The sequence below is a fragment of the Mytilus edulis genome, chromosome 7 (genome assembly GCF_963676685.1).
Source record: "Mytilus edulis chromosome 7, xbMytEdul2.2, whole genome shotgun sequence".
NCBI lineage: Eukaryota > Metazoa > Mollusca > Bivalvia > Mytilida > Mytilidae > Mytilus > Mytilus edulis.
Window position 1 is genome coordinate 10,761,704 of NC_092350.1, and position 21,596 is coordinate 10,783,299.

Consider the following 21,596-nt stretch of genomic DNA (forward strand, 5'->3'; position numbering starts at 1 on the left):
TTTTTTAAACAAACAACTAGCATGAAAAATCTCCTTGAACACAATAAAATTCTTAGTCATGAGTGGACTTTTGCTAAAACATACTAAACTTTTTGGATTTGTTTACTAGTTGTGGGATATATACGCCAATGTGGCAGAGAACAAACGACACTCATATGTAACTGATATGTTAGTACATAAAATGAAAGCGACGTTTAACATATGATGTCTTACTGTTGTGTTATCATTTTCTCGTGCTGCTTTTTCTGTTTTTTTTTTAATCAATTCTAAATCTTCTAAATGCCTTGATTTGTCCCGCTTTCAATTTATTCGCTATCCTCATTTTATCTCTTCTTTTACTTTTCGTATTCGATTTTGTGTTTTTCAAGTTTCTCAACAGTATATGCAATGTCATACGAATGTAGCAATCGTCAGAGGTGTAAGGTAGGGCCATGGTTGTAGAAATACACTGCTTCTTCGAAATTGCGTATTCCATCCTGTAATAAAAGGGCTTTGTGTGTGTATAATAACTAGGAACTTCTATGCATCTGAGTAAGATTTAAATTGTTGTATTTTAGGGTAATATGAAACTGCCGTGATCACTGACTAGAGTACAGACACACGAACAAAAGTACAGAAACACGAACAATGTACGAGGATCTCAATGACCACGCCGAACAATTATTTAGTATTATTGACTTGGATGGGTCTGGGTTTATTGACGAATCAGAATTAGCACAGATTTGTGGCGATTTACCACTGGACGAGCTCAAAGAAATCTTTCAGGAACTTGACAAGGACGGTGACGGGAAAATTAGCCATGATGAATTTAAAGTTGGATTTAAGGATGTTTATAAAAATGTAAAAAGACGCCGCCATTCCAGTAAGGCCTCGGCAGATGACGTACCTGACCTTGATGCTCTAGATGATTTTGTTGGTTCATTAGACGAGGGTCTGAAGGCATTAACATGGTGAGTGTTTTATCTTCTACTACTTGCTAGGTGTGAGGTAGTCTATCAAAACTAGTTGTATTTCTAAATGTTATACTTTACTGATAAAGTATTTTTGTTTGAAAAAAAAAAAAAATAACGGGAGAATAGTTCTTTCAAACAGTTTGTTACTTTAACAACACCTTCTACATATACAGCGCATTGACATACCTTATTATGTATTATGTGAAGCCTGTTTATGGAATTCAACAACAACGAACTCTACAGATTAATTGTAATAAGAACACGCAAAAGTTTGCATCCTCTAAAACATGTATGTACACGGTTCAGACAGCAAGCAAGCTAACCAGAGATATTACTTTTACCAGAAGTCCATTGCTAGACTGCTTTAACCTCCATACTCAATGCAATCTGCTGTAAACGGAATATGGTTTATGACCAGAAAACTGTTCGATTTGTTTGTTTCAATTCATTTGTCATTTTTTTCTTTGATGTATAAAGTTCGTAGTCCTTTCTAAGATCTGTTGTAGTTTTACAGCGAGACCTTGGATGCATTCAATCATAAACTGCGTGTCATATAAAGTTCACGATAATAACTTTCAATTGAACATTTATATCATTTATTATTTTCTCCAATCTGGACAGGAATTACAATCTGGACAGGAATTAATATTTTGCATTAGTTTTTATTTGGTGAAAAACAGTATTGATCAGTGTGAATTGTATTAGTCATCATTATGGATATTTTGTTATTATCAAGCACCTGTTACAGTATCTGATACACACGAAATATTCAGCCTAGATATGGTCTATATTAATATAGCCGTGTTATGTAGGTGTTGGAATAAAAGCATTAATATTATATAAAACCCGATAATTATTGATTAAATATGCAAATGTATTTTTTTGCGACAGGTTATCCAAATGAGTCAATCATGTCACCTTGACATGTTTAATGTATTTTATCAACATATATTTTAGTTTATACATATGTATGTATGCAATAGTAAGCGCAGTTAACCTTAAATATATTGATTTTTACATTAAATCGTGGTTCATTATTATACCCATGTTTGACTTCAACTTAAGTGTTTTTGTTAGATGTATTTCTATTTCAACTGATTTGTATAGTTCGTTCTTCTTTTCTTGTACTGTTACACCACAGTCCCAGAGTGAGAGGGGGGTTGGGATCCCGCTATCATATTTAATCCCGCCATATTCTATATTATGTGCCTGTCCCAAGGCAGGAGCCTGTGGTTTAGTAGTTAACGTTTGTTGATGTGTTACATGCTTGTTTTTCATTTATTTTTTATACATAAATAAGGCCGTTAGTTTTCTCGTTTGAATTGTTTTACATTTGTCATTTTGGAGCCTTTTATAGCTAACTATGCGGAATTGGTTTGCTCATTATTGGAAGCCGTACGGTGACCTATATTTGGTCTCTTGTGGAGTGGAGAGTTGTCTCATTGGCAATCATACCGCATCTTCGTTTTTTATAAACATAGAATCAAAAATATTTAAAAGGATTTCTTTGCCTTATTCGCAGGCATATTACTGTTGAAATCAGATTTCAGTTGGGTTTCACTTAGACACTGTAAGTTTGGCAAAGAAAAGTATTGAATGTTACAATTTCCCTAATACCATGCCTGTATTACCAGATAATCTTGTCCGGTCTTAAAAGCCGTAGTTTTTTCTTCAGTTTTACCAAATATCATACCGGAGTTACAAGCTCATGTTGTCCAGTCTTTGTAGCCGCCTTTTTTTTTTTTAGATTTTGTCAATAATTCTTACCGATTTTAACAGTTTAAGAGTACAACACGAGTGTTCACTTGGTTAGGTTTATAGGATTGATGTAAACCTCCCACTACAGAACCTAACCCTTTGTTACAGAGATTACAGGCCACATGTTACAGACCTCTTTATCAATGGTCATTTATGTAGAAAAAAAAAATTATTTGTTCTAACTTATAGTTGTATTAAAACCATCAATACATTTGTGAAAGTAGATATTGCATTCTTTGACCGACTGCATTTGCAGTATATAAAAATAAGACGATGGAATATCATTGCCAATGAGACAACTAGAGACCAAACGAGACAAAAATTGACAACCATTGATTATCACACTGCCTTCAACAAAGAGTAAAACGCATACTGCATAGTATATATTTTTTGGTATGTAATGTTGATGACTGCATACTCAAATATTGCTATTATTTTAATTTATCAACAGTTGAATACATTGCTAAAACAATTGTCTAAATTTATTTATATAAAATCACCGACCGATCCTTGGACATGTATACCAACTGTTGCAGACTAATGTAGAACCCATTATAAGTAAACAATTGGTCACATGTTTACTAATTCAACTTTAATATTAGAACGGAATTATAATCTGGATTTGATTTGAAAACCATGATGAAAATGTATATTATTCATTCTTCTAAATCTTCATTCATAAATCAACAAAAGTTAAAAGTACATTCATATTTTTATTTTGCTAGTTAGAAAGACCACAGTTTTATATGTTACATTTTATATATCAAGATGTAAATTCTTAGTCACCTAGACTTTAAAAAAAGCAAAACAAATGATATTTGGTAACGCATATTAATTTTTAATTAAACTAATGTCACAACGTAATTCACCATGTAGAGTAGACATATAAAGATAATGTTATCCGTAATCTTTTAACATTAATTTTTAATTTAATATCTAAGTTTTCATCTGTTTTTGGTTTTCAAACTTGAAGCATTGAAAAAAACCAATAAAGTTTATCCAGTAAATCGTCTATTATGTTTCTATATACAGTACTTCACATATAGACTTAGAACAAGATAACGTCACTATAGTATATGACCTTATCAGTATATCGTCGCTGGGCTTCTAAAATGTCGTATATGACTTTTTTGGCTAAAAATACTTTTTGACACCAATGGTCTGGGCGGGAGGAAATCTTTGGTATTACAGAATAGCATACAGTTAGACCAATCAAAATGTGTGAAAAAAGACATATTACAAAATTGCCAATGTCAGTTGTTTGTAAAGTTTGCTTCCAAAATATTGTATGAAAACTTGAAAATCGTTCTAGAATGGCTTTGGGAAAAAAATAATTGTACATTTCTTTATTTCTGTGAAAATAATTTAAGTTCTTGGATAATCCAGAAATGTCAAAGTTTTTATTTCACTGCTATTTACAAAAATGTTCAAGTTCACATACGACATTTTAGAAGCATGCATTTTGCCAAAATTTTCAAAGCCTGTTTGTGAGATATTTTTTCTTGAAAAATTTGTAATTTACAACAGTTTAGAAGCCCAGCGACGATATATGTATAAAATACTGCCAATGAAACTCTCTACCATAGTCCAAAAGACGTAGATGTAAGCATTTAATTAAACGTCACATTAATTATCCTCACCATTCCCTATGATTATGCTTCATGTACCTAGCATAAGAAGCAAATTCAGTAATTTTTACAATGTACACGTAACAGGTTATATATGATATCTTGTGCATTGTATGACGTACATGGGGAAAGTAAACAGCTTTGAAAGTTCCCGTAACACCTCTATTTTTGTATACACTTTACCTTTAAAGAGCAAGCATGGTATAAATAGAAATTTTCCTTTAATTTCCTGTACTTAGAATGACTCGATCAAATAAAACGTCACCTTTGTTATTTGAGGATAATTGTATGAAGTTACAGATTTCAATAGAGATTGTCCTTTGTATACCCGATGATATTTGTATGAAGTTAAAGATTTTTCAATAGAGATTGTACGTGTTGTGTAAGATGTTACTTTTCAATACATAATGTTATCGTGTAAACAAGAAGAAAACATATATTTATACACTTGCTTATTATAATCTTTTGTAATAGTCTCTTGCCAAAGGGAAAGTAACAAGTGATATAACCTTTGTGAACTATTTAGTTAGCAGCTTAAAGATTACCTTCATTTTGATCCGTCTTATTGTATCTGTTGTCTGTATAACTTCACTTGATACGAATTTTGGGTAGATTCTATCACCCGTGACTAGAAAACTTATTGGTTATATCTGCTAAATTCAGCACATTTTCGTTTAATGGCTTGATATATAAGCAGACTGTATTGCAATGGGTACACACGGGGGAAAGGAGGGGGGGGGGGGCTGTTTTCAGTTCTTTGGTCAGATTGTTGTCTCTTTGACACGTTCCTCTTTTCCATTCTCATTCTCGATTTTAATTATATACTTTCTACTTATTTCGTGAGAGAAGAACAAACATTGGTTATACGTGTGTTGCATTGACATTATCTACCCTTACCTTGGTCAGTATTCGACGAAGTATTAAGTCTAATAAAAAAAATATATGTATAGCTACAGATGAGACAAGACATGATTCTATATGATAAAAAAAATGACTCTTTTAGCTTGACAGAGGCCTAGTTAAACTTGACACGAAGATTATTTATAATTGGAAAATTTGTAGATATACTATAAATATTTATGTTTAAAATTTGATTTAATGTTTTGCCCGTCAGTTCTGTTTAGTTAAGTTTAATCATATAACATTTAGGACATTAAGCATGACCCTTAAAGGAACTAATATTGTAATAATATTTACGTTTGGGACAATTCAAATAAAAGGTAGTTACAAAAACACATAAGTTTATATAAAGCATTTATCAGGGATATGGTGAGTAAAATATTATGACAAAGGACAACATATAACTGGTTCAATTATACCATCTTTGGACCCAGCTATACATGTGAATATAATCAAGAAATGACGGATGAACATAATAGAGACGCATAGTTAACCGGAGAGTTTGTTTGAGATTGTCGCACATGGTGTTACTTTGAATAAGTAGGATAAGTGCATTGCGTGTTGGAGAACATTCAGGAAAGCCATTTCTGAAATTTATAAATTCAGCTTGCAGCAGCAAAAACGTCAGTACAAAACAAAGACTAATTTTTCATTATTTAAAAATTCCATGGAGTACTTCGTGTAATTGTTTCAGAGTACAGTAGACGTCTAGGTTTGTTGTAAAGTCATCTCATCAATGAAATAGAAGTTCACAACGACTGTCACGAACACTTTGTTTTGAAAGAAAAGCTTGCATGTTGCATTATTAAAGTAAATGGCAACAACTTAAATAGGTCGTCTTACTATAATTGAAAAATCATATTTACTTTACCTCGTTATGTTTAAAGTTCCCAAACGACAAACTTCACAGATCGTGACAGAGATAGAGGGTGTTGATTGTAGGTTCATAAACTAAACAATCTGTCAAAAGTCGCTTTCACCTGTAAACATAGAGGTCCTTTGATAATAAACAAACAATGTACATGTAGTGTGGACACAAATTCGGACGTCGGAGATCGTGTCAGTGGATAGTTAATTAAAAAGAAAATTAAAATTAAAACGTATTACCAGGATATTTGAGATTACACACGAAGATGAACGCCCACAACTGCAAAACACATTGTCAATTACCTGCTATCAGTTTAGAGAAAATAAGAAATATATACACCTGTAAATACTGAAGACATAAAGACAGCTGTTGGGAACCAAAATATTGTGACATTTATTATGAAAGGAGAATAAATAAAATAAAATAGGATTTAATATAACGTTTAAACCAATAAACAGACCGTGAAAGAGGAAACATAAAAGATAGGATCACAGTGAATAGAAAGAAACTTTATGTTTTATGTTATTTTTAAATTTTGTGCAGTGCAACTAGACGTAATGTTATCATCTAGCATTTCGGACATATATTCTTAATGGATAAAGCATGTTTAAGAAAGTCCCCGAAGTAGTGTTTTCTGATGTTGGCGAGGACGAATCATATACAATCGATTCATTTCGACACGTGGCAGATCGTCTAAATCTGTCGTCGGACGAACTTCAAACAATCTTTTCAGCAGTCGACAGTGACGATGATGGCGTCATTACTAAGAAAGACCTATGTGCTCCTTCACCAAGTCCAAGACGGAAAGGTGACCAAACACCAGAAATGTTACCCCCACTAGAAGATAATGATACAATTAAAACGGATTTAGATGTTTTGTCTGAGAAAAGGTAATTGCATCTTTCCCAAATCTATGACAACTTATACCTTGTTTCATGAGAATTCGTCCTTGTATATTGTATCTAAGTACAAGTCATACCATTGTCAGGTTTTCTTTGTACAGAGCTCATTTTCCATCACAGCAACCACATTTAAGTTTCGATATATGTTATGTTATGTTGTCGGTTTCGATATATGTTATGTTGTCGGTTTCGATATATGTTTATGTTGTCGGTTTCGATATATGTTATGTTTTCGGTTTCGATATATGTTATGTTGTCGGTATATAGAGAGCCGTGGTGTAGTGGTTAGTGCTTCGGACTACTAACACAAAGGATCTTGGTTCGATTCCCGTCTGGGATGAAAATTTCAGGAACTGAATTTTCGGCTCTACCTTGACACCATTTGCGAGAATGGTCTCGAGGAAACTATGATAGTCCGTCGGAAGGGGACGATAAATGGCTGACCCGTGTTAAGAGAGAGCCATATCTCTTGCACGTTAAAGACAGTAGACACCCTTGTAGATTTCGAAAAAGAGCAGGATAATGCCGCTACAAGGCAGCACTCGCACCCGCAAAGTGGAAAGGGATTGATATAAGTTGCAAAACTTGTTTCCCAATCCACTATAAATAAATATGTTTAAATTAAATATGTTATGTTGTCGGTTTCGATATATGTTTATGTTGTCGGTTTCGATATATGTTTATGTTGTCGGTTTTGATATATGTTATGTTGTCGGTTTCAATATATGTTTATGTTGCCGGTTTCGATATATGTTATGTTGTCGGTTTCGATGTATGCATAAATGTTTCAACGCGCAAATAGCATTTCTTAACAATGTGTAAGTCAGCCCACTTATTTTATAATTGCTATGTGCTATTGATGACCGTACAATATTGCTAAACTGGAAACAAAATATACACTAGAGGGTTTAATCATCTCAGTAATCAATATTTCGGTTCAGACATGATTTATAACAAACCTCTCTAAAATTGCCCTTTTGTAAATTTATATATTATTAAGAAACTGAGTTTTCAACTCCCAAAGCCTTCGATGGATAATTTCCTTTTTGGTCACATAGCTCTTCGACTGTTTCGGTTTTTTGTGTTTCTTTGATACATATGACGTGCCTCTGTACTTATTTGTCTGTTTGCGTTTTGTGTTTCTTCGATACATATGGCGTGGCTCTGTACTTAAACATCCCGTCATTGTGTTATTGTGATATGGTAAATTTTTGTATTCTTGTCTTTAATTTTTGCTAATGTGCGTTGTCTGTATGCTTTTTGTGCGTCTTTGTTGCCTATTTGTTTGTTATTATAGTCAGTGAGATATTCAACTGATTCAGGTTCTTATTATCCTTGGATTTCAATAATTCAGCTCTGAACTTTCCTGGTACAGGTATATTAAGAGAAGTGCTTAGAACACCGGAAATTTATATGTAGTGTTAAAATTGAGATCAACTTGAAACTTAGTACACATGTTCCCTATGATATGATCTTTCTAATTTTAATGCCAAATTAGAGTTTTGACCCCACTAAACTTAGACGCTGATAGAGGGAGTGGGGCATCCGTGTATAATGGACACATTCTTGTTAAGATTATGAAACAAAAACAAAAAAACAGTCTGAGAATGTACAACTGTCATGGTTCTATACTATTTGTGTAAACAGTAAGAGTCTTTTTAAATTTTCTCGACAATTAATCTTTCAATATTTGATGTAATCCTATTTGGCATTTTGATTTAAAATCAAACAACACTTGTTTGTCACTTCATGTTAAATGTTAACCTTATTTGTTCGTTGTTACGTTTACATTTTTTAGTAATTATGACACAAGCATTGTTTCTGTGAAGGTTGCATTTAAAACAGTTAATTTTTTATATAAAAAAAGAGGAAAACTTGTTCGATTACATAAAATAATGTTTCATTGTATGAACTTATGAAATTAAAGCAGTGACCATGTAATACAAATAGTTTGTTGTAAAAAAACATTGGAACTTGTTGTGTAGTGCTGACACTCGTCAGTTGTTAAATTCTTGTGATGTCGTTAGTTTGTGTTTCGTTCTTTCTTGTATTGTTGTTTTTTTGTATACATTAGGTCGTTAGTTTGTGTTTCGTTCTTTCTTGTATTGTTGGTTTTTTTGTATACATTAGATCGTTAGTTTTCTCAATTGTATTGTTTCATTTCTGGGTATTTTATAGCCGACTATACGGTGTGTGTTTTGTTCATTGTTGAAGGCCGTACAGTTGAATAAAGTAGAAATTTGGTGGATAATTGTATCATTAGCAATCATACCATACCTCATTGTGTTTATACATATATTCTGTTATTACTCAATTGGTATGTTTTCATTTTTATAGCATAACAAATTAAATGTACGGTTACTATTGATGTATTTTTAATATGTCGATGGACAAACCCGATTTTTTTTATTTGTTTGCTTATTTAAATATCATATATAACTATTAACAGCTGGAAAGCTTATGGCGTAATCTTCTATATAAAGTAGTCTAGGACATCTGCCCTGATTAACTATACATGCAGATATAGAAAATAACAATCACCAGAGATAAACAAATAAATGTACTGTTGTTTCATTTTATTTATATTGTTCGAAATGTTTGTTTATTTTTTTCATATGTGACCATTATACGATATTCTTTTGTGGTACGGTATGTCATTGTTTTAATGCTTACCACCGGCTTGACCTTTTTGTTACGTTCAAGTTATTGTTGGTAAACAATAGAGAGCACAATTTGATCACGATTTCTCAATCATATGCCGACTTTTCCCCCTAATTCTGTAAATGGCCACCTTCTTTTGTAATCTTGACTGTGCTGGTTTTTATTCATATGCTTTGTTTATACTACATATGTTTTACTGGATTAACCTCAACCCATTTCCAAGTCAGACTATCTGGACAATGTTGTGTTCGATGTCTGGTTGTCTGTTTGTATGTTGAGCAGTCCAATATTTTTTGGAAATTCCTGTTATGATTTTTGTGCATTAGTTAGAAACATGACATTCGTTTTCAATTTGTTGGATATGTTTGACTTTTTTTTTTTTTTTTTTATCTTATAGCCATTCAATAAGGGACTTTCCGTTTTGAAATTTTCTTTGAGTTCGTGTTTTTGTTGTTGGTTATTGTACCTTTTAATAACTTATCATTAATGATCTTATGTAAATTGAGTCATATAGTGTTGTTTTCTTTTTTCCAAATGAGTTGTTTGTTGTTTGTTTTGTTTTGTATAGTGTGCCAAAAATAAAGATCTAGGTTTCGAAGTAAAAGTTATAAGTCCATTTGGGTTAACAAATTATTTACCCATTAAATCAGATCTTTTCTATACATACATACTAAATACTTCCTTTTCACTTACATGTGATTTGTTTCATTGATTGCAACCAGATTTCAATCATATCCATCACGGTAAAATATACATTTTGTAAAAAAGGATTTATTATAAGTACATGCTTATTTTAAATGTCAACTGCAAGTAATGGCTTGAATAAAATTTTTGCATCAAGATAATCATTCTATGCAAAATATGTACACATTGCAAATATATTTTAAGTTCCATATAATGACAAAAGCGTATATTTCTTCATAATGCATACAATTGATAATTGTGAGGTTTTCATAACTAAGCGTATAGTCGGTTATAAAAGGCCCTGACATGAAAAATGAAATGAGCTCATCACTGAAAGGATAATTGTAGTTAGACAATAATGCTCAACCACATTATCTCTATATACAATCAAACGTATAGCTGTCATTCTGATAACAAGACAGCATCACTTCTTGTATTATCAGACTTTCACATGTGCATGTGCAGGTGCCTGTGCCAAGTCAGGTAGCTCGTCTGTGGCAGTCATAATGGTTTTGTCATAATGGTTTTGTCGTTTAGGAAATTTGGTCTTGAAAAAGCACTGCTGAAAATTTGTTCATGTGTACCTTTAAATGTGTTTTTTTGTTGTTTCATTGTATTGCTGCTTCGTCGAAGAATCTCTTTCATAACAAAGAAAAAATACTTGATAGGTATTATACAAAAAAAACAATCATATGATCATCTCAGGTATGAGCTGGAACATTTATAACGTAATCTTCTAAATTAAAAATAATTTCCCTGACTGAGCATCTGTTTGTAAGATGTAAATCATACCACTAATATATGTCAATGTAAATGAGACCACCAATGTATGTCAATATGACTGAATATATTTAAATAGGTCATCAATCGGTTCGCTGTTTAATACTTTTTTTCATTTTTTAAAAAAATCATATCTAATGAGATAAATTTTCATAGTAGCAATAATTAAATATATAAAAAATACATACATAAAGAATGTAAAGCATAGTAATAAATGGAATAGACGTGTTTGTGCAGTGTTAAATTTTGTTTTTAAACCAAAACAACAATATATTTATATTGCAATGATTTTTTCCTCTGTTATGTCCCACTAGTAATACCTTTTGACCACTGAATGTGCTGGCACTGTAATAGTGTGTTCAATCTTGAAATGTCGTAATGTGACTTAACGAATTAGACTTATAACCGCGCTTGTTCTTACAGGAGCAACACGACGAGTGCAACATGTGGAGGAGGATCTGCCTACCCGTCCGGAGTACCCGCATTTTTTGGTGGGTTTCGTGTTGCTCAGTCTTAAGTTTTTAAAGATGTCTCTTTGTCTGTTTTTTAGCCATGGCGTTGTCAGTTGGTTTTCCATTTATGAGTTTGAATGTCCGTTTGGTTCGTTTCGTCTCTCTTTTAATGATTACATTTAATGTTGGCTCCATATTTTCATGATCAAATTAGAACAATACAATCATTGTACATGTTTTGTCGTTATAACCACAACAGGTGCTGAATATGTTATGTTTTACACATTGTCTATTGCTTCAGTAAAGGTCATTGTACAAGAGGTTGAAAGGTATTTAGGGTTGTTCGATTTTCCCATTTATTTCAATCTTACATTTCTATTAAGTTAATAAACGCGTGACAAATGCTTTTCTCTATTTCAGCCAAGAACAAGTGTGTGATCTTTACCAACAACTGCACGCCTCAGACAATCCAGAGCTACTCCAACATTTCGAATCAATCATCCTCGGTGTTATAAAAGATGTCAGTACGTACAAAGTGGAAAACCAACGACTAGAGAAAACATTTAAAAAGTAAGATGCGTGCGCAAGTATATAGCACAATCAAATTCTGCGCCGACACTTCTTAATTGTTAATATCATGATACTATAAATGTAATATATAAAAAAAAAAAAAGAAGTAGTAGTAGAGATAACTGAAATTATCTTGAGACGATAAGTTCATCATGCATTTTGTTGTCGTACCCTAGTAAGGTACTATTAACGAAAATACCGAACTCAAAGGAAAATTCAAATCACAAAGTCCCTTGTTAAGTTACAACATCATAAGCTCAAACACATCAAGTGTATGGAAAACAACTGTCATATTCCTCACTTGAAACATGCATTGCCTTATGTGGAAAATGGTTGGAAAAACCTGGTTTATAGCTAGCTAAACCTGTCAATTGTATGAAAGTCGCATACAATTCTATTATTTTGACAATTATGTGTGAACAAAACAAACAGACAAGATGGATACGAATGTCAAAAATAGGGATATTCACAATCTTAGTCACTACAAAACCAAACAAATATGTCAACAAAGAAAAACAAAATTGTAAATAGACAATATTTAAACTTTATACGATTTTTTTGCGATTTTGTGCGTGTATGTAGTGAGTGTTTGTGTGTGTATTTTACTTAAGAAGGCCAGACGTTTATAAAACTACCTTCCACAGATAATCATGGTAGTACAGTATTTGTCAATGCATTCATCAATTTGATAGGTCACTCTTGTAATATAGATACATATGAACTAGATGTCCTAATGTACATGGATGTAGCCGTGTTAGTCTTGTACTAGTGACGAGAGTACTAGAGTTCTGGGGAATTTGAATAAAAATCAACTTTATGAGATACTAAATGTATTTAACGACTACTTATTACTAAATGACTAAATGATTTTCTTATCAAAGGGCGAGACATTTTTGTACTACTGAGATTTTTCTTCTTCAAATATCAATTGAAATACATGTATACTATTTGCTTTGAACAGCAGGTTAATCAAAGTCAATTGTCATTTCTTCTTTCATCTTAAGCATTACGTGTATATTTTGTTACGTAACAATTCGAGTGATATATAATATATATTGATATTAACTTAGTTATTTTCATAAACCTAATGTAGAGAAAATGATAGAACACAATCCTCGTTCGTATTTTCTTGATAAAAATACATTTGATGATTCAATCGGAATGCATTTTATACGCCTACATTCGACAATGTGTTACCAGAAAAATCCAACATGGAATATAATTAGGGTTTCCTTTTATGTCATAGATACTCAAAAGGCAGCATATATTCAGAAAGAAAAATCACCAACTGTAAAAACGCTTCAAAAGCACCAATATCATGATCGATTGTGCTTTCTTATTTTAAAATTGCGTGATAAATTTAGCGTTAATTGCGTGCATATGGTCATTCTTCCATGCAATATGTATAGTGCAAGAAGTTGAGAGATAATATAAATAAGTTTTTGTAGACTTGATAGTGTTCCCGAATTTCTGATTTTTTAATTTTCCAAAGACATGGCATTAAATGACTAAAATAACAAGTTTGTGTCATTCCTATAGTACCCACATATTTTAGCTTAGATATCCTATTAATGCTTTTTCGCACATTTACTTTTCTAACTACACACGAAAAAAACCCAGATATTTGTACCACCTCCCCTTAAATAAATACAGAAAGATGAGCAAAAATCAGTGTTAATTAATGCTCTTTAAATCTGTACTCGAAACGCGCGTCTGGCGAATTGGATTACAAGCCTGATACCTTTGATAACTATTAATGAAGATAAATTTCTTTTGAGTTCAAGTAAGACTTTTTAACAATTTTTGAACATGTATATAACATAAGATGATGCGGTATGATTGTCAATGAAACAGCTATTCAATAGAGGCCAAATGAAGCGGATTTTATCCACTACAACTTGCTTTTTGTTAAAGTTAACGTCTTCGTCATTTGGTTTCTGATTTATAGCTTTCAAATTGGCAATCATACCGCATCTTCTATATTTATCATATATTTCACTGTAAAGTACCTACAATGAGAAAAAACATCAGAACATATTTAATAATTATCTAGAAATGGCTGGACTCAATAAATTGGTATTAGGCACATAAATTATTCACACGAAGATGATAGGCAAACAGAACTCATATAAGAGTACTCACATGCAATAAGTTAAAGCTAGTTCAATTTTATTAACAACTAAGCTAACACTGCTTGGCAATTAACAAAAATTACCCATTTACAAAATCAAGTACATAGTCATTATTTTACTTATTACAAACACATGTAGTTCTAACTTCGGCTTACGTTGAAAGGTCTTTACACGTTTAGAAAAGTAAATTGAGTAACAGATTCAGTAAACGCTGAATAGTATGAACGCTTCAAACTTCTAATTTGTCTTTCAAACCTAAAATGCATATGAGATTTGCATTTTAATGTTTTATCTAATTTCTCCATTTTAGAGAAAAAATCCAACATGACAAACATCTACGACAACTGGAAGAAGAAATGGAAAGAGAAATGTCAAAAATGGAAGAAAGAATAAGGGAAAAAGTAAGTTTCTATTGAATTTTGAGTGGTATGTTGAATCTCATTTACGTGTACCTCATATCTTTTATGCATATCATCATTAATAAATATTGATTCTTTAGCACAATGATGCCTAAATTTGTTCATTTCATACGAATAAGTGTGTGAAAATCTGTGTCTTATTAAAAAAAAAAATACCACAATTTTCCAAAAGATTGAATATAGAATTTACAATAAGAATCAGTATAAACAGTACCAGAGGGAACTATGTACAATGCACATTAAATATGGCTAAAATTCATGGGACCATTAAACAACAGTCTCGCCTTATCTGGTATTATATAAAAGAAATTAGCTATTTATCTTGTCGTACACTACATGTATAATTGCCATTCATATATATATATCAAAACATCAACACTATTGCATTGCAAGCTGGCGTCTATGATTCATAGGAAAACTATCCGTAGGTAAGAAAAAAATTTGCAATTGACCTTTTTTAAGCTTTGAAACACATGTTACCTAACAACCAGTAGTACATTGTATATGGAATATGTATAACATCGATTTTTATGATTGTTTTCTAATTTGAATCAAATTTTTTTTTGTGATTTGTTAGTTTTAAATAAAGCTGTAAATTCAGGAGCACATTTTATTAGAGGTGTCTTTTTATATATGAAATGAATGAAATTAGATATTGATATTATTGAAATAAAAAAAAACAAGGAGGAAGAGAACATATATTTTTTCAAGTACATAAAAGGATAAATATAATTATATTAAACAATGTCTGATTTTCTCACTAAAGCTTGAATTGAAGCAATGTCACAAAAAAGATCCAGTTGTTTAATCTACATTGTATCGAACGTCTTTGGGGGAAAAAATACATAATTGAGAATCTCAGAAATTATCTGTAAATTTTTATCCGAAGGCAAGACCGCATTAGGGCGACGTTGCTTATGGGAGTTATATCTTAGTTATGTACAACTACATAATTTATGTTACAAGTATTTAAAAATATAACTTTATATCATGTAAGAAGTACTTTCTACTAATCAGATAGGGCTCTAATCACCGACGCTTCAGTAGTAGAAAACGTATGGTAATGATGTCTTAATGTAGCAAACTTCATCCGTTTCTTCAAGACCAAAATTTGAGATCCAATAAATAACGACATCATCTAACCCTGCGCTTAAAGTTTTACCGTACGAACTATCTAAAGGTTAACAGTCACAGAGTTTAACTAAACATCTATAGGTATGTCTCTCACATATAAATATAACAAATAAGTGTTTGATTTTAACAGGAACAAAGAAAAGTGCAACAAGAAAAAGCTCAACTAAAGAAAGAACTAGAGACAGAATTGTTAACATGCCAACAAAGCTACAATGTCATGCAACAGGTGAAAAAGGCAATTAATCTTCTCTTCTTAATATACTGAACCAACGAATGTGGGTTTGGGTTTCATTAAATCAAACAGGCAAATTTTCTTTTCTTAACATACTGAACACATTCATGTGGGTTTGGATTGCATGAAACAGGATTATTCGATTCATCATTCCTACTTTCAAAAATTGATATTCCTTCATATACAATTTTTTTTTTTTAAATAACGATAAGAAAAATATTTCTCCGATTGTAAAATTATACAGTTTGTAATATTGTTTCATGTTTCCTTTATTTCCCCAAACTTACATGTGGAATAGTTAACATTTATTACATACCGAATTTCATTAACATGTACTTGGTTTTCGCTAATTTCACTTATAGACACTATCATTATGAAGATATGTTTTATATATTTAAAGGGGCGATGATAATATCAACCAAGCTTCATTATGTATGCATGACTAATTTTTTTTTAATTAATGCACATCAAAACTGTTTCTTTGTAGGAGGGACTAGGGAAAGAAAACAAAGAAATGGAAGAACAACTTTTGAATCTACAGAAATCATTAAATGATATATCAGTGGAAAATAGACAATTACGGAGTGAATTAACGGACAATAAAACAAATATGGCCGTGGTGCGGACAGAGTTGTCAACGTTTAAACAGTCATACAATGAAAAAGTGAGAGAATTACACTTGTAAGTATTCACTTGGGTCAGGAGTAATAAATTCCAAATACACTCTTCTTTTACAAGCGGAATATATCAACTTGAAAAACAGTATTTTAGTAATCTATTATTTATTTTACAAACTATGTTTTGGCATATTTATGTTCTCAAAGCAAAAAGGATTAGACACAAATAAAACATGCCAAGCATAAAGCATCAAAGAAATGACATCAAATTGATTAAGGATTGAAAACAAAAATAAATTGTAAGTCTTATCGTGAAACTTTATACCAATTAATATGATATTGTGAAGAGTCATATCTGCTTTTTTTGTCTTAAAGGGAGAAAGCCACTGTAGCAGATATTATAAAAGAACAAGACAACTTGACACGACAGTTACACTTGTTACAGTAAGTATGACCTCCTCATGTTTAAAGAGAAACACTTATTATGCCACTGCTGGTGGAGATTTATTTCCCCGAGGGTATCAGAAGCCCAGTAGTCAGCACTTTTTTTTTGTGCTGACATGAATTATCATTGATATGGTTATATTTGTAAATTAACTGTTTACAAAATTATGATTTTTTTAAATACTAAGGCTTTTCTACCTCAGGCATATATTACCTTAACTGTATTTGGTAAATTTTTAGGAATTTTGGTCCACAATGCTCTTCAACTTCGTACTTTATTTGACCTTTTAAACTTTTTTGGATTCGAGCGTCACTGATGAGTCTTTTGAAGACGAAACGCGCGTCTGACGTATATACAAAATTTGGTCCTGGTATCTATGATGAGTTTATTATTAAAGAAAGCAATGATACAGATAACCGTTTGGATTGTTAAATGGGCTTCATCAAATTCTTCTTCCAATGAAATATTGTATAGTATACTGTTGGGTCACACAGAAGCCCTTTGCACTATACATCTCTGTTACATTTCTACATAAAAAAAAAAACTTATTGTTTTGCAAATGATTTTAATTGAGATTGATTTGTCGCTAGATTTCGGTATTGTAGGCGACATGAACCAATACATATTCAGTGTATTCATTAATTTTTAGTTTAATGGATGGTCTGTCCTTTCATTTACTGTTTCTGATGGCCCTGTTACCTCTTACTTCTATAAATGCGAAGTTCTAAAGTCAGTTATATAACATATTGTTTTATTTTTCAACTACATTTCAGCAATGCTAATAAACAACTACATGACCATAACGATGATTTAATCGAATCTTTCGAGAAGCGAGCGCCAAACAGACAGCTGTCATCTGTAGTAAGTAAAATTACGTACATTGTTTCAATTAATGTCTATAGTAATAGATACTGATTGATAGATATTGGAAGTTTTTCCACTCAACAAAAATTAGTCTTTTTTGTTTAAGTAAAATGATAATGAAAGAAACGTGCGTTGTTCTGTTCAAGTAAAGTGATAGCTAAAATAAAAAAACGCTTTGTTCTGTTCATGTAAAGTACTATGGTTTTGTGTCATTCTCTTTAAGTATGTGCAAACCTACAGGGCGGTATATTCTCAAAATGTTCAAATCATAAAAATTACCTTTTGTTGTATTTAAATATGATTAAAGTGCAAGTAGCTCGGAAATCATGAATGTTCATGTAAATTCCAGTTGATTCAGAATAATAGTTTCATACTTGTAAAGAACGGTTGTAAAATGATTTATTTCTTACTTTTTATTAAAAAAATATATTGTGCAGTGGTTATAATAATTTTGAACTTTTCAGTCATTACCTAACTCAATAGCAGGTGACAGAAGAGGCTCATTAATGAGTGACTATCTACCTAGCGGACCATCATCGTATGTATTCATTACAAGTACTTGTTTTTTTTAATTATTTTTGTTTCTGCCTCCCCACACCTATTGTTTCTCACTTCTCAAAAATCACACATAGAAAGTCGTCCGCTTTTAACACCAGTCATGTCAGTTTGTCGTTACTATTTGGATACTAGTATTAGTCTTAGCCATTTAATAGTTTTATTCAAAAGCAATAGCAATGCTATGGTTATATTTAGAAATTAGAACAATTTATTTCAAATACGAGCAGATGCAAGACTACAAATTGACATACTAAAGCAATTCAAAACATCATCATGCCAATCGTACCATATTTTAAATCTTTTTCTAATATAGACAATTCCTTTTCTCATTTGTTGACAATCATTGAACAAATGCGTTTACATACATCAATAAAAGTAATGAAAGTTCTAAAATTTCGAATTTCGAATGTAACATGACATTAGTTTTCTTAATTTCTTAAAACCAATAAAAATAATATGGGTGATAATGGTTCTCCCTGTATCAACCTTTTTGTACAGGGAAAATGCTAGCAAAGTTGTCTTTTAACTTTATAACAGTTTTCCAAAAAAAAGAAACTAAGATTAAAAATAGTTTACAATGAATACCACATCAATCAAATTTAAAGAAAAACAATTTGTATTTAGTTGGTCATAAGCATTTCATAATCTATAAAACAGCAGTACATCTTTTTCTTTAATCCAAAACATTTATTAATAATTGAATGTTAACAATTAAAGCATCTGTCGTGCCATGAAATCAAAGTGAGCATATATTAAAATATGACTTTATCGGCCAATAACTCGAAAAATTAAGCCTTTCGTTTATAACTGAACACTATTTTTGCAGACACAATTACTTAATGGGATATCGCTATGATTATCGGTAATGTTTTAATGTACTGGATTAATATTTACTAAATAACACTGCTTATAGACATGTAACTACATATATCCATAACAATCGTAGACGAGGTGTTTTTGTTATATTGTTAATCTGCTTTTATATATCAAATGAAATACATTATCTGCTTTGAACAGCAAGTTATGCTTGAACGGGAAGTTAATTATCATATCTTTTTCTTCCATCTATTTCATGATATTTTGTGGTTAAGTAACAGCTCTATTAAAATTGATATCTATTGTTATTTTCATAAACCTAATGTACAGAAAAGTAAAGAACACAATCCTGGTTGGTTTTTTCTTGTTAAAAATATGATGTGGGCATGCATTTTATACGCCTACGTTTGACAATACGTTTCCAGAAAAATCCAACAGTGAATAAATTAGTCTTTCGTTTTATGTCAAAATATTGTCAAAGTGATACATTTACTCGGTAAATTAATAAATTAAACGGTAGTGGTTTCTAATCAAGAAAAGTATTAAAGCTTAAAGTGAGTGCTGTTTCCCTTTTGTAATGATATTGAAAGTGTATCGATACCGCAGTTAAGTAATTTTGTTTACTTTAATTGGGTGCAAATGCCATCTTTCCATTTACATATGGAAAGTGCATGGAGATAAGCGGGAACATAACTAAGTTCTTCTATACTTGAAACTTTTTCAGAATTTCCAATTAAATTATATTTCCGAAGATATGATTTGATAAAAAAAATTACAAGATTGTATTAATGCTGAAGTATTTTATCTTTTAGCTTATTGCCATAAGGTCAAAAATAACAGTCGTTTAGACATTTAGATAAGAAGTCTTCACATACTTCTTCTGGTGAAAAGATCACTTCAACTTGGTTGAACAAGAACTCTTGGCTATTTTATTCAAAATCATTTCCGTTGATATACACCGATCATTTGATTAGTGTGAACTAGTTTTCGTGATTAAAATACGAACAGTAGTCTTATTGATGAGAATTGTAGTAAGTCCTAAACAGCGTAAATGTAGGATGTACATGATCAAAGTTAAGTTAAAAGACAAACAGTACGATTAGGAAAATTTAAAAAGAAAGAGAGAGAGAGCAATAAACAAGCTTAGTCCAAACTAACGATAATTCACATATTTACAGATCTAGGAGAAATCCTTCATCTCACAATGGCAGGTTACTTCACATATATCATTCATAGAAAATAAAACATATGTATTTACGTAGATACTTATCTCTTCTTGTTATAATTTGAGGGCTAATTTTAATTAATAATATGCATTAAGTTGTATCCGTGGGAGAAATTGCTTCTTTATTCATACTAATCAAACTTACATATACAGTTACATGTGAGAAAGATAAAAACAAATCAAGAGATGATTACTGATTTGCCCATCGAAATAAGTAACTAATTTTAACTTTAACATTTATAGAAAGTTTGTATTTAAACAAGATGAAATTGTTTTAGGCTTTGTTGAATAATAGTATTATAAAGTATGCAGTGCACATGTTAGTTCTCATGCCCTAATTCTTACATCAACCCATAATTCGACTTTCGGACCTGAACCACAGTTGAGTTCATTAATTTTATTAAAGCTTGTCAAGTGCTATTTATGATACATTACATGACATCTCCTTTAATGCATCATTTATCTTCTTACTTATTTTATCAAGAACATAAGTGTTTTCAAAGAAGAAGATGTTATATTTGTGTTAAAAGGATCATAATACAAAATAATGCCTCATCAACAACTACAATTTTTTTTTTTTTGATAACTGGTATAATATTTCCTTAATATTCCTTAAAATTTCAAGTATAATAACAATTGCCATCAAAAAAGATCGAGGTAATATGATGTATTAGCAGAAAAAATTTAATCATACAATTCATAGAAAAAGAATTTATACGCATGCATTCTTCTCATGTACCATTTCAGCTTTTAAAATCATCCTAACCGAATATTAACTTTAAAACTATGTCTATTTTATTTTACAGAGTACGATCGTTAAATATCAGCCCCACTCCCTCGCTGGCCGAGGATTTACAACAAACAAACAACGTATCAGTAAATGCATTTTCACTACCAGGACAGTCACCACGTGTCATCAGGGCTATATTACCACGTGACGAGACTTGTGAGGACGATGATGCAGATGAAATTGGTAATTATTCATTTGAATATAAATC

The 21,596-nt window shown here is 31.4% G+C and overlaps 1 protein-coding gene across 12 annotated transcripts in view; it reads left to right on the forward strand.

The window, feature by feature from the left end:
* Positions 1–21,596, forward strand: part of LOC139529920 (ras and EF-hand domain-containing protein homolog) — a 45,361-nt gene that overhangs the window by 12,463 nt on the left and 11,302 nt on the right. For 5 of the 12 annotated variants that reach the window (XM_071325894.1, XM_071325891.1, XM_071325890.1 and 2 more), the window contains exons 2-11: positions 558–950; positions 12,007–12,156; positions 14,599–14,689; positions 15,972–16,067; positions 16,561–16,754; positions 17,066–17,134; positions 17,909–17,996; positions 18,464–18,537; positions 19,384–19,419; positions 21,405–21,571. In XM_071325894.1, coding sequence (XP_071181995.1) covers positions 628–950; positions 12,007–12,156; positions 14,599–14,689; positions 15,972–16,067; positions 16,561–16,754; positions 17,066–17,134; positions 17,909–17,996; positions 18,464–18,537; positions 19,384–19,419; positions 21,405–21,571 — 1,288 coding nt within the window. In that variant the 5' untranslated portion in view covers positions 558–627. Of the gene's footprint in view, positions 1–557; positions 951–5,933; positions 6,998–12,006; positions 12,157–14,598; positions 14,690–15,971; positions 16,068–16,560; positions 16,755–17,065; positions 17,135–17,908; positions 17,997–18,463; positions 18,538–19,383; positions 19,420–21,404; positions 21,572–21,596 lie in introns of those variants that run through there. The other 7 variants (XM_071325899.1, XM_071325895.1, XM_071325898.1 and 4 more) reach the window with 4 other exon arrangements.